Consider the following 14,939-nt stretch of genomic DNA (forward strand, 5'->3'; position numbering starts at 1 on the left):
AGTTTTGTCTGTTCTGGAATTCAACCCTCCAACAGCTACAATGCAGACACTGAGTTTAATGTTTGGAATGACTCAGTGGAGGACACATGGCAGAAAACATTGACTTGTAAAGGAGCTGATAGGTTAGGGGTCTTGACAAGGCACATGTAGCTTTCTTCTCTTGTAAGGGAGAATCTGATTTCTCGGCTAGCTGGGTCCCGAGAGACCATGTTGTGCTTACTGTTGATCAGGGACTCAGATGTAGAGAATAAAAAAAAGAAACAATCTAGTTTGTAAGAGGCGTTCATCACTGTGGTTGAAGCTCTGAGAGAGAGGAAACTGCTCACTGACTTTGTATGTGGCAGCACAAAGGACAGCAGTAGTAAAAAGCAAGTCAGCAAGAGAAGAAACAAAAGCAGTGATCAACCAGCACAGCTCCTGGCCTGACTAATTTATGAGAAAAAAAAACTGCACTGTTCACTGGATCAGCGCACATAGCAGGCAGGGGGAATAGAAGGAAGTTTTCATTGACTCTCCTGAGCAAGTGGGGAAGCCATTGGGGGATTCTTCTCAGTTTGAACTTTATCAGGGCCTATGCTTAATCGATAAGGTGTTGGAAAAAGAATTAATTACTAAAGCAGAATAAAACAGCTGCATTTTAAGCTAAGGATTCATCAATTCGGTAATCTCCCAGTTACAGCCTAGGTGTCGTGAGGATAATTTTGACTTCAAGTAATGAGGAACTGAGGGAGTTTCCTCCCCGAAAATGTCTGGGAATTTGCAATCAGCCTTGTTTTCAGCAGTTTGTCATCATCATCATCCTCATCATCATCATCATCCTCATCCTCATCATCATCAGCCACAACAGAATTCTTCCCTACTACTTCGCCTCACTCACAAGTTTCATTAGACATCCCTCCCGCGCTCTCAGAAATCTGCCGGCTTCCCACCAAATTCCAGCATTCACGGAGATCGAAAGCATTAATGTGGAAATCATTGGCACCATGAGAACAAGTCTTAACTATCCTGTTGCTTTGAACTGTGCTGGTTTTCGTACCGGACATACCTCTATTGTGCCACTGTGGGGTCAGGGACCTGTCTGTTGAAGAAGCAGTAATTTGAACACAGCCTGTAAATATTTCATCCGTAATTTCCATAATGGTGGATTTCAAGGAGGGCTGAGAAGGGTTATGGGAGATGAATTAGGTTTTTAGTGAGCTCATTAGGAAGCCAAACAGAGTTTAGACAGCAGAGCAGTGAGTGTGGCTGTAATCAGTTCTGCTCGCTTTGTTCCCTGCCTTCGGGACATTTTTGAAAACTTCATGGCAGGGGTTGATGAGAATATGCTGAGCAGAGGCTACAATCTGATGGTTGACTTGTTGATTTATAAACCTTTTAATTACATTTTTTCTCCAATTTAATCTCTCTCTTTTCGTTCTCCAGCAAAACCCCTCAATTATTAGGCCTTGTTTCACATCAGTGTCCTTTAGTAATTGTAGTCATAGTGAGGTGTCTAGTATTGCTGCAATAAAAGGAAAAAGCTCTCCCGAAATCCATGCGTTATTATTTAATTGTTGTACAAGAAGCCCTTGATATATTGATCCAAATGCCTGAAAAGTACAGAAATGAAAAGTACTCTCCAGCAGTGTGCATTTTTACTGCAGCATATTTTTTTCCCTTTGATTTTTCTACTACGGTATACAAATAACAAATTGCCGATAGCAGATAAGTCTGTGTAATATCCGATTTAAAAAAACATATTCTTTACTTGGAGGAGGACTCTTATTAGAAAATTGATTCAGTTTGCTCTGCTAATTTTCATGCTCATTTCAATTAATTTAACATGACCCAGTTTTCCTTCCTCAGGCTCGTTATAACTAATTAGAAAAGGAACATATAAAGAATGAGTTTTAGTTACAAACACTGCAGGTGTAATTTTCTGATGATAATAAAGTTATCAAACTGCAAGACAGATATTTGATGTCAGTTACCGAGACCACTTTAAAATATCTGTTATGTCTATGTCTGTGTTGAAGGCCAGGCTAAATATATTAGCGGTGAGGGGAGATCGCTATCAATAAGAGACACCGCGCACCTAGATAACCTCCGGGACCAATTAGTGTAATTTTTTTATTCAGAACTGGAAAGACTGTTCACTTGTTCTGCAAAAGGGGAAAGGGGTGGAGTTGTAAGGGAATCACAAACTGTGAAATCATTGGTCTAGACCCAGGGCCCTTCATTAGCCACTGATCCCTGTCACTTAAGGTATGGGCAGTCATGGGCATCATGATGCTTTTTTTTATCAGAAAAAGGGGGACAGCTCACCCATCCTCTGTAATTTAGTCTTTTCCATTCATGTGACTTAGATTTCAGTTCAAGTCACTCTGATAGAAATGTGCACTTTGGTCCTTTTCCACTATTAAAAACATGTATTATTCATATATTTACATTATTTTATTTCACATGCTGATATTTCATTCATTAATGAATACATGCACACTCATTAAATATGTTGTTTTGATTTGCCAGTAATAATGTGCAGTGATTTAGAAATAATGCATGTAAGTTTTTTTTAAAAAGATTTTCTTAAAAATATGTATTTTAAGTACTCTGATTGACAGTAAAATAATATGTATATATTATAGTCTGAGCAAATTAGTATAACAGTACTTTTTTACAGTAGCTTTTCTTTTAAATCAGCACTTCAAACCCAACCCATTTGTGAATATTATTATGAGAGAGAGAGAGAGAGAGAGAGAGAGAGAGAGTGAGAGAGAGAGAGAGAGAGAGAGAGAGAGAGAGAGAGAGAGAGAGAGAGAGAGAGAGGTTCTTTTTTGGTTATATTTTGCTTTTTTTTTAATTAAGCATTTAAAAAATAATCTCTTACAATCCCTTGCCAAGATTTAATGGTCATAATTAACAAAGCAAGTCCCAAAAAGGACCACATTCTGCAATTGTGACTTAAAAATCATGAGCATAGGATGATTAAAATTGTAATTAAAGCAAAAGGGAATTGGAGGAAAATATGTTACATTACTTAAGATGTGCAATAATCAGATGCAACGGAACAGCTATTGTCAGCCTCTCAAAGGCACTATTTATGATGTAATGAGATAATTGTAGTTGCAGGTAGCAGGTTAATTACACTTGTAATTACCCTGCCCAAAGCCTTTGATAATATTCATAACAAGGCTTTCTCAAACATTAGGATTATTGGCAGATGATTGTCACAAGGTTGTTGAGCCTCCAGACACTCCCCCTTGCTTGTAGTGTTCTTGTTTTATTTCAGGTTAAAAGGTAGGACTGACTGTGTTCTAAAACAAGACACCCCCCCCCCCCCCCCCCTCCCCAACCCAAGTTTAGAAACCTGTTTCAGAAGGTCACCCCCTGCCCCTCTCTTGTTCTTTGCATTTGCTGAAGAGACGATAGCTATCTCCAACATTCCTGGGATGTCAGAATGATTTCTGTTAGGGGGAGGTGAAACCATTGCCTTTCCACATGCACTAGTCTCAACGCTAAGCTAGTTATGCTATTTTCAGTTCATTTAGGACATTGGTGAAACACAAAGAAAACTTTAAAAGCAATGGAAATATTTTGTTTTAACCTATTAAGTGTCATTGTCCGTTGAGGACAGGCTACTTTGTCATTTTTTGGAGCATTTTTAACTTATTTTAATTTCTCTTGAACTATATTGTTAGGATAGCTTACTCTAGTTATGTTAACTGCAAAAGTTAAGTCTAAATGTAATATATCAAATGACATAGTTTGAGTTCAGATTTTTTCAAAGAAAAAATATCTTAATAGTTTAAAAAAATAATAATATAAAAGCAGGTGCAGTGAAAAAAATGTGTAATTATACAATTTAAAACCCAAAATGTATATTTTTATATATTTAAACATATATGCTGTATACAGCACAAGGCATCTGCTTTTTAAGGACAGCATAACTCTTTTCATATACATCAAGTTTTTGCAGCTATCAGCCCTCTGTCAATCACAGAATTAAAATGACTCCTACCATATATTCTAGACAATGCTGAGGAAACTGGAAATGCTCAAACAGCTGAGCTATAAAAGAAATACTGATGGAAGTTTTAATAGCTCCTGGCAATTCTTTCCACTGGTCAGAGGCCACTTATAAAAAGGGCTGCTTACCTATCTGTTATTTTATATATAACTAAGCAGGGCTGGTGTGTTCCAGCAGAATGCAGGAAATAATTGCACTTACAGTTGTACTAAAGTATCAAACTAAATATACAGCAGTACATTTCCAAGGTAATTACATGCTTAAACTACTATTCTAGAGTTCCCCTTAATTTACTGCATGTTACACAGCTGATGAACAGAAAACTGGGGGAGAGGCCTGGGTGCAGTTCATTGAATAAATACATCCAGTTTATGAAGTTTTCTGCTTTACTAAACAATGTCCACAGTTATAATCACTCTGGATTCTGGCAAAGAGATCTTGGAAAGCCCTAGGTATATCCAGATGCTGTAACTTAAGTTTGAAGTTTACACAAGTAGCGGATGGAATCCTTTATGGTTGCCATTCTTTTTCTTTTTTTTTTTTTTTAGCAGTTAGTTAGCATATTGTTGCCGTCTCAGTGTAGCTGAATCCCCTAATCCTGGGGTCAGCATGAAACTTCAGTGGCTTACAGTCCTGCTGCCTGATAGGGTGTGAATGGAAGCGCTTTCTGTCAGGAACATGTGGTCTCTTTACTGGAGAGGGCCTGCGTAAATCCTGTGTAAATAGAGGGAGGCTAACAAAGGACGAGCCCCCGCCACTCTGAGCATTTGGAGCCATTTGGGGACTGAATGTGCTAAATGCTGCTTATGCCGCCTGAAAAGTTGAGGAGAAAGGACCATAAAATCCCTTCTTTTCTCTCCTTTCTTGCTGGACCCCGGGGGGAGGGTGTTGAGGGCCCAGGGAAGCCCAAGGTAAGCCGGTTGCACTCTCTCCTAGGGTGAGAAACGTGTCCCGGGTCACTGTCGTCAGCCCTTACACCTCCCTTCTTTAATATCAGTAAAAATAAACTCATGCCATTTCTTCATTTTGCGCTTCCAGAAAAGAAATGCCACTTAAACAATAGCGCACAGTAGGTCGTGGCCCCGGTCACCTCAAAATGATACAGAATTTCATTTTAACATGCCTGAGCACTGCAGCCCAGCAGGGGGGAACAAAACAGCAGTAATTAGTCATTTTAAGTATTGGTTCCATGGTTCAATACAACAAAAGCATACTACTTTTATGCACAAGCCTGATTACACTGAAACAACAAAACAGGGATAAATGAGGATTGTCAATTAAGTTAGAAAATAAGGCTTGGCTTTTATAATTGTGAAATGTTTTAAATATGTATAACTAACTTTAGCAAAAGAAGAAAGAATATGTTATTTTTTTTCTTTTTGTTTTTGAAGTAGGTTGATGCTTAGAGATAGAAAACAGGACTTGCTGGCTTTCTGGAAGCTAACCCAGCTCTCTAATTTTAGTTTACAGTTCCTTTGGAGTAACTCTTACTACTGTACAAAGCAGTTTCATAGCAATTATTTGACATGGGGCTTCCAGTATTTCAACGATCTGCTTACCCACGGTGGGCTAAAAGCAGTCAGTCTTGCCACCTTTTCTACAAACCCGTACACAGTATGGCTAAACTGTACCCAGGACCCTGCAACACATGGCCTCACTTTACATTTACCTTGAATAAGACAAGGCTCTCAACTGACATTTGATAGTTTTCCATACTGCAAAAAAGACTCATTTGCACACAGTCAAAAGCTGTAATTTAATAAAGAACAGCCATAAATGAATTAAAATAATTTAAAATAACTTTTGAGTTTAGTCTGCGGTCATTTCCCCCTCACATACAAAAGGATATGCATACTTGCATTGCGAGCACTTTAAGTAAAGAATGTTTTTATCTTTTTTTTTCCATCTCTTGGGGCACTGCTTTTCCAGAACTGCCCGAGGCTACACTACAGCACCTCAAATCCCTCGGGCCCTTCGCCCAGCTCCTAATAGCCACTCTCCATCTGTGTCACATGGACAGATGATGAGACATTTACAGTTTCTGTTTTTTGGAGTGCACAGCCACACAGGTTATCATGCCAGAGTTGCCAAGGAACAGTCAAAAGCCATTAGCGTTTGGGACAGTTTGCCTGCAGCACTCCTTCTTTGGCACATAAGAAAGGAATGGGGGTGGGTGTAAATCACCAGCACTCTTCACATGTAATGAGGTTGTGTGAATATTTTTTTTCTTTCTGATCCAGCTTCATTTTTAGGATTATTTCCACCTCTTTGGCTCACCTTAATGCTTTTTTTTTTTTTCCTGATTCTGTGTGTCTGTATGTGTATATTGTGTTGGGAAGGGAGGCAAAAAAGTTTGCAGCTCATGAAGAATCCGGTGACAGTGCTTGCGTCAATGGAAAGGGAGCCCTTTTTGCTTTAGGGGGCTGGGTGGCTGTATAATGAAGTGGCATGTCAGTCTGTAAATACTACAGGGTTGCCTCTTCCTTGTGAGGGAGGGTGTCACGTTGCAGTGAAAATGGAAACGTCAATAAAATTAATCTGCCAGCTCTTTGCTGTGGCTTTTCAGTTTCTGTGGTCAAGAAAGGTGGGTGACAGATGAGGAAAGGCCCACTGCAACAAAGTTTATTAGCTAGAAAGCAGACCCGTTTGTAGCTGTTTTGGTCTTGTTATTATTATTTGAGTTTAAAGAAAACAGTGGGATTAGCATTCATCAGGAAGCTATGCTATGTCCAGCTCAGGCTACATCTAGTTCTGAGTTTATTGTTTTAGGCTTTCCTGAACAAGGATTTTACTTAGCATGGGATTTATGGCATTTGTTGCTAATGAATGTCTATTCTTAAATTACAAAACTCACAGTCTCAGTGCAATTCCCAGATGTCCTTCTAGGACTTCAGCTTCTTAAACACCAGCAGGGATCACAAACTCTACACTTCTCTGTTTCCCTCTTTCGTGTGGCTCTGGGCTAATGATGTGTAAGAAAAACACAGCTCGGAGAAAGAAAAAAGAAAGAGAGAGAGCTTCAGTGCTGTCCTTGTATTCTTCATTTATTTTGCATTTGATTATGCCACCAGCCGGATCTTTCTTCTTTCCCCCTTTTTAATGTTATTAGTTCAAATATTTATGCGCGAATATGACTTGTATAGGTGCTCATGATTGATGCCTCCCCAAAAACAGGAAGACATGCAAGTATGAATTTTAAGAAAGTAGGCGTCCCGCAATGCCTTAGTGGAGGAGGTTTTCAGATACATAATTTAGATGCCCTCAAGGAAGGCTTTCAAGGCATTTTTGCCTGAGGGTAAGAAAAAATAACTATGACTGTTAAAAGTAAATCATTTTTGCTAATGCACAATTAACGCTAGGGAAAAGCTGGAAGGAGAGAGGGCTGGGGATGGAAACTTCGGTTTAAAGCGTGCAACTTGCCTTGATTTGCACAAGTTTCTTCTTTAAATAAAATGATGATGGACATTAATGCAGGGGATGCCAAGGTTGTCCTGTCATGGACATTTTCTGTTGGCAGCCCGCTTTGTGCATTGAGCTGTGACATGTGTCACCTCAGAAAATATATTAGGCAAAACATTAATTTTTTACAAAACGTTAATTTATAATGTATTTTTTAAATTTGTATATCTATTTTTAAAGTGTCTTCTTTGGGTAGTATTCTCTCTTTGGACATTTAATCGACAAAGGGTAATTACACTGTGTCAATCATACATTTCTAATTGTCATGATATATGGCTATGGAGAGCATATAAAGCCAGTATTTGGTGATGTAGTGTCTCAATGTTTTATTATTCATCTCACTAATTAAATGTAATGAAGAATTTTACGAGCATGGTGTTGTATCTAATCAAAATACAGCTTCATTAGTATCTCAGTAATTGATTATACCTTTGATTTATATTCTCCACTTTTCTTTCTTGCACTTGCAGGTGACGGCTTAGATAACAGCGTGGCCTCACCTGGCACAGGTGATGATGACGATCCAGACAAAGACAAAAAACGGCAGAAAAAACGGGGCATTTTTCCAAAAGTAGCAACAAATATCATGAGAGCGTGGCTCTTCCAACACCTCACAGTGAGTGCACATAAACTGTTTTTAAGGTTATTCCATGTAATGAATTTTACAACAACTTCTATCTTTGCTGTGAAGGTGTTTTGTGTGTTGTGTGTGTATCTGTCTCAATCAACAGCAGAGCTGACAAATGAGGTTAAACTCCTAGTCAATAACTTGTGCTTGTGTCTTTGTTTGTTTTATATTTAGCAAGTTGCTTGGATTACCATATAAAATTGGTGTGTAATTCCAGAGTACTGTTAAACAACTTCCTCATGTAATCAGCCACTTCATTTACATCAGAAAGTAAACCTAATTATGACATTTCCTAATCAGCTACAACAAACAAAAGCTTTCTTTTCTCCTTTTTTTTCTTGAACATTATTAAAAAGGGTATTTTTTATATAGTTTATTATCTGGTATACCTCCAGTATTTGTCTGCATGGTTTAATGCAGACAGAAAGCTTCTAGCTCTGGTCGACTCCTGCTTTACAATACAGAGATTAGAAGAATATTCTTGCTGTTCTTCATGTCTATCTTAAAAGGTAGACATTTCACTTCTGGGGATTAGTTAGGTGGAAATAGTAACGCTTTCTATGACAATCTTCTGTCTGGAGATGTTTTTTATGTACTGGTGTCCTGTAGACAACTGGAGGTAAAATCACTTGGGCTTTTGGACATATTGTTTTTCAATCAAGAGTGCTTTGTTTTATGATAGCATGAAATACAACAGCATTGCTTCTGCCAGGGAGAACATTTGTGTTTGGGTTGCGCCTGTTACCCCCATAGAACTAGAACCACCTTATGTTTGTAAAAATAATAATTCAGCTAAAATATGCGCTACTTTTCACATTTGCAGTCGTCTGTTTTAAAACTACTCAGATTTGTTTCCTTCAAGCCTTGCAGTAGTGTTCATTGATCTAAACGTTTTCCTCTGAGAATTCCTTAACATTTCTAATTATGAAAATTCAAACAATTTGTTAGATTAATGGCAATAAAATATTCCCCTTGTCAGAAGCAGTTGCAGTTTTATTTATATTGAAACTGTCTGCTTCTGCGGAGTAGAATGTTTGTTTTAGCATTTCACACTGCTGAATGCTTAATCAAAATAACATTTGTCAATTACAAATATACATCAACAAATAAAATAAAACCGGCCACCATATTAAACATTTACATGCGGCTCAGAATTAGTTACAGTCGGGGGTTGGGGATACATGTTAAATGTCTGATTAATGTCAAGGATCAGTGAACTGAGTTACCAGAAGAGTAGCTAAAACAAGCATAGGGGAATGGATCCACTTCCCCAACTGCCACTTTGGTGTAAGGACATTATTAGTAAATGAAGGTGTATTGATCGTGGCTGTGGGGTCAGGATTAGGAGGACTGGCTGTTCACTCCCCCAGAACACAGGGGTCGATCTGCCTCCCAGCCTTAACCCTCATGGAGGTCAGGTGCCCCCTGTTGCTGTGCCCGCTTTGCCCAGGAACATGGGTCCTAAGGCTGATTACCTAACCAAAGACAAAATAATGAGTCCTAAGCAAATACTGACTAATTGAAAGGGCCATAAATCCATTACATATTGGTCAGGGATAATCAGGAGTATTTAATCACTTTTATCTATTCAGAAGCACTGAAGCTGCAACAGAAAATCCCTGAACCTTGCCATGTGCTTATTATTCTCATCATTATCAAAATTACTTCACAGCTGTTCTTTGCTACATCACCTCAGCTGGAGGTTTAGCAACCTGTAAAATGTTTTTAATTTGGAAGTTGAATGAGTGTGAGGGAGAGAAACTGCTGGGAGTTTTTCAGCAACAAGCTGAAAGCTGGTGGGCTAGCAGTTAAAAAAAAAGCTGGAAGCACAAGCAAAGCCACCTACCACAGTGGTTATTTTTTTATTATATATTTTTTTTAACTCACACGTTCTTAGACATGTTCTTAGATGTTGCCTCGAATCTTTGTTTGTCCCTTTTCTGAAAAGCCTGACCCGTTCTGTTACGAGCAATAATCCCCTCCTTTAAACCTACCTTTATATTTTTAGTGAAAAAGGGGACTAATTGAATTTCCCCCTTCTTTTATTTTAATTTGTTAAGCAAATGAATTTTCCATGTTCATGCAGGGAACATCTAGAGGACTTTGGCCCTTGAATGGCCTATTGCTGCATTCTGGCATTCATGCATTCATTAACTGGGGAGAAATAAAAGGACTCTGGTTGTATTTCTTCAAACACCCGACTGGCATGGAGCAACTTTTCCCATTAACCACAGGGGTCTTTCTACATATGTTCTCAACCCCAAGCCATTGTCACCTATTCTGAAAAGCTCAAAAGGAGCCCTCCAAAAAACAACAAAGACCAACAGTAACAATTGTTAGATGTTAGTTTCAGAATAACAAAAATCAGTTACCCCCCAGTTTCCCTTAGGAACTGCTAATATTAATTTATGAATCACTACTAATAAAAGCCCTGATGCATTTCTTAGTACTAGGAGGACATAAGTGTTTTTGCTCGTACTCTGCATTTTTGTCATTCAATATGTCCTGAAGGAAAAAAAAAAATTGTGTGGTCTTGTAATAAGCATAAAAAATACACATTGTCCAATGAGGGACTCCTGGTTCTGTCTTATTTTCTGGATAGCTTCCAACTATGGAGGGAAAAGGGAAATCCCAGACTGTTAGTATAAGCTTTTCAATACTATGGGGAGATTATGTTATCAGTAAGTTAAACTTTACTGTTAAGGCAGATTTTATTTAACTTCAGTCAGAGAAATAAAAGAAGAGCTGGGGATCGCTAACCCCGGCCTTGGTTTATTCAGAGACTTGGAAGTGCCCTTGTGTTTTATGTAGAGGAGCCCTCAGTCCACTTAATTAGCCTCTCAGCTGCCCCGACTTTCCCCCTTCAAGTGCTCCCTGTTTGCCCTGCAAAGATGAGATTTCACCACGAATGAAAACAGCGAGTACTCAGATACAAAGATACCACTTGGTGCTCATGTCCCTTTTAGGCTTAAACATAAACTATTAGGCTAGCTGCAATACATAGTAATATAATAAAGCACTTTGTATTGAAGCGTGTATGTTTCTGTATGTAAGGGTAGGCAAATTGAAATCCTATGAGAGCACTCTGTATAAAATGTGCAATAGACCATTTGTTAAATGTCTTTTAAGCATGGTATCGTAATGTGTATATTATAATTTGCTATACCGTCTGTATACAATGTATGATTTACTGTATTTTTAGTGCATGTCGTGACATGTTATTTTAAAGCCCATGACAATGTTTGTGAAATTGAGATTACAGAATAATAAACAGCACTGGTAATATTTAGGCAAACTGAAATTTTGACAAATTCTGGTCATCTGTATATTTGCACATGTGTCTCCATGGAGACGCTCTGGTGATTAAAGTCATTTTCAAGTCTCTGATCTTCTAAACTAAACTATACGCTTACCATGTTCCCAATGACCGTGGTTGTGTTGCTATCCGTGGTAACGGATGTTTGCCTTACCAAAAGACCAGTCCACCATTATGAGAATCCTCCATATAGGTAGACTAAACATTTACCCTTTTACTTGTGGCCTGTGTCTGTGCCCTGCTTAATCCATGGTGGAACACATCTGCCAACCGTTTAAACATAGTACAAGAGCTGACAGGTCTGTTGTTTTTTTTTGTTTTTTTTTAATTTTATGTCTGTGTGTGAATTTTTATTTATTCAGCTCGATAGGAAATAAAGTTACCATGGCACACTATTTTTTAGTTCACACTGGCTTTTTTGTGTTAATTTCAGTAGTTAAATTGTTGAGTGTTTGTGGGGGATGGGTAGCTGGGGGTCACCAAGGTTCAGGGCTGAGTGAGGCCCCCAGACTTATTTGTCATGTGCTTGTTTTCTGCAAGGACTGGAAGTCAGTACTCTGGTCACCCATAGCAACCCAGGGACAGTTTGGTTGTCGCACAGGCCATGTGTAGAAAAAAAAAAAAAATGTTCTTGAGCTCATCAGTCACAGAGCTATCAGATACTGAAGGGGCCTGCAAAGCCTCTGCCTTTATCAAACAATGTTCCAATGTCTCCCTTTCTACGAAGGCTGCACAGAGGACAGAAGTCAACTCTGTCTACCATCTGTTGGCCTCTTGCCTCTTTCTCACATTAAGTAGCTAATCTGAGGAACCAAGGCAAACCTACTGAAAATGTAGCGATAACATTTTCAGGAGACATTAGTTAAACCAATTGACAGATCCCTGCTATCTTTATATGGGGCCAAAGGGGTTGTTAAGAGTTCCATTTTAACCAAACAAAAAAAAAAAAACCCTTTTAATACTTGTTGTCTGCTGAGATACACCAAAAGCTTAGTCCCTTTGAAAAAAACTGGCGTGAAGTTCAGAAGCCTAAATCACATAACCACTTTATTGTGGGCAGTATAATTATATGGCAGGCTACATCACGTTATATTTCATGGCAGATACCTTTAAATTCACTCAGAATCCCTGTGGTATGTGTGAGTTATTGAAAGTGATTGACAAACCCTTGTTTACAGTATTTGGGGGAAGTCTTAAGCAGTTTCAAAGATGTATTATGACATTGAAACATAATAACCTTAAATAGTTTTATGTCGTAGGTTTCAACCCTTTTCACTTCATTCCTAATCCAGATATGTCATAGTTTTGCTTCAAAGGGGTGTATCTATTATGGTACCAATAGAAATTAAATACAACACCATTAAACACAGTTAAGTGTAGGAGGAGAATAGGTTGTAAGGAATTCTTAGCATTTTTGTTTTTATTTTTTCAAATACCTTTTTCTTTTTTGCTCGTGGAACCTCATGGAATGCAGTGTGGCTCCTACCTATTGTGTAGTTTTAAATACACAGTATTGTGTTCTGTTTATTTTACTGTTATAGTACATGCAATTTTAAGCAGCTGTCACTCAAACAAATGGTTGGGTTCCTGCCACACTTTAAAGCAACAGTTTGTTCATTGTGGATTTTGTAATTTGTCACCTGTCTTTTGATTAAGTTGTAAATTCAGTGATTGATGCAGGATGTTTACATAAACCTATTTTCACACGACCAGCAGGGGATAGAAAACTGACATATTTTTTACACACAAAAGTGTATTTTCTTTTTAAACAGCAGAAGTCTGCATAAACAATTAAATATATAGATATATAAATACATTTATGTTTGGCACCTATCAGCTCTGCAGAAGGATATGAACTGGAAAATTAAATATGGGAATATCTGTCTGTTTAGGTGACTGCATTTTCCTGAGAAAAAAAATAACAAAATGTTCTGTCTTGATTTATTAACTTCAATGGTAAGTTCTGAAAAAAATATATATTGCAGGAGCAATATTTCCTAATTACACATCTGTATTAACATATGCATTATGAATATTTATTCAGTATTAGAAATGCTTCACAAAGTGCTTAACCTGCAGCAATTACTGATATTCCTGATTGTGTAGGCTGGCATAGAAACTAGGCCTATAGTGTATGTTTTCTTTCTGTTTTATGTGATTGTCTGTGCCACTGCAGAGTGTTTAGCGGTTACAGCAAAATCCTTTTGGAAGCATTTTCTTCTCTCGTGGTCCCCTCGGCACAGCTTGAGGGGGTTCTCAGAAGGGCCCTGACTGTCAATACAGTTGCCATTAATCATAGGCTGCCATGTTGTGACGCAAGATCTAAAAACATCCCATTGAGATGTTGTTATGTGCTAGAGGCTTACAAACAGTATAGGGCCTTTGATATTCATCTTACACCAGGATAAGGAAAATGGAGAGTAAAAAAAAAAAAAAAAGAGCTAACAGGGCAAAATCAAAAACAGATACCGTTTCTAATACTGTTTGGTTTGCCAGGGGACCCGGGCTGCAATACCTCTCAGTTGTGTTGTGTTTCTTTTTTTTTTTTTAGGCCCTCTTCAAAAGTAAAGGTTGTTCTCATGCTGTTACCAAGTAATGCTTGAGGTCATTTAAAAAAAAAAATGCTGCTGTATAGTTTTTTGCTATCAGCTGATTTCATAATTACATGTGTACATTAAGAAAGAAAAAAACAGCCTAATTTGTTGTGGTCTGAAATGTTTCTGGCAGTTCAGGGGAAATCGCTTCAAGAGAATTTCTCCCAAGAATACATGTCGCACCGTAGACGTCGACGTCTAAGGTAAAATTTATAGCACACGTTCAGCAGAAAGGTTCCTGACATGCCTGAGCATATTTTATGAAGCATGCACACTTGCAAATTAATTAATCTAAGAAACATTTTATGCCAAATTGCCAAGAAAAATAAAAAAGGCAAGCAAGGCTGCTACAGATGTGCAAAGCTATGAATATTCATGGAGTCTGTTGGCCCTTCTTTCCCTCGGGCTTCTAAGGCTTTGAGAATAACCTTTTTTTTTTTTTTTAACCTTACAAAGCAAGCTTGTACAATTATTTAGATAAAGGGCTCTGGTAAGATACAGTTTGATGCAGCCCCCAAGAAGCCCCTTTCTTTTTGTCAAAAAAGAAGTATATAAAAACCTGTAATTATCCACACTTTTGTGAATCCCCCTTAATGTTCATTATTTAAACCAGCGGCAATTACAAGTTCAAAGGGGTTTAGAGGGCCAGCAACCCGCATAATCACTGCCAAATTAAGTGGGACTCATTCGTCACAGAAGAGTACACTCTGAGCAGTGAATCATGCATGCAGTGACAGGCACTGATTTACATAAAGACAGAAATCTGTGCCCTCTAGGGCTGAGTATTGCTCTATCCTCCGGAATCCTCTAATATATGCATTTTATTTTGTGTTGGAAACTTCAGTATGGCTAATAACTCCGAGCTGTGTACGTCTTCTTCAGACCTGCTTTTGGCTTTTCTTTTTTTGTTCACCCTCAGGCCCGTCCCATCCCCCA

General features: G+C 38.3%; 1 protein-coding gene across 4 annotated transcripts in view; it reads left to right on the forward strand.

The window, feature by feature from the left end:
* LOC117422478 (homeobox protein Meis2) overlaps nt 1-14,939 on the forward strand; it is a 71,628-nt gene that overhangs the window by 20,095 nt on the left and 36,594 nt on the right. For all 4 annotated transcript variants that reach the window (XM_058987608.1, XM_058987610.1, XM_058987607.1 and 1 more), the window contains exon 8: nt 7,936-8,081. In XM_058987608.1, the coding sequence (XP_058843591.1) occupies nt 7,936-8,081 (146 nt within the window). The remainder of the gene's footprint in view (nt 1-7,935; nt 8,082-14,939) is intronic.

This window comes from Acipenser ruthenus, chromosome 15 (assembly GCF_902713425.1).
Source record: "Acipenser ruthenus chromosome 15, fAciRut3.2 maternal haplotype, whole genome shotgun sequence".
NCBI classification, from domain to species: Eukaryota; Metazoa; Chordata; class Actinopteri; order Acipenseriformes; family Acipenseridae; genus Acipenser; species Acipenser ruthenus.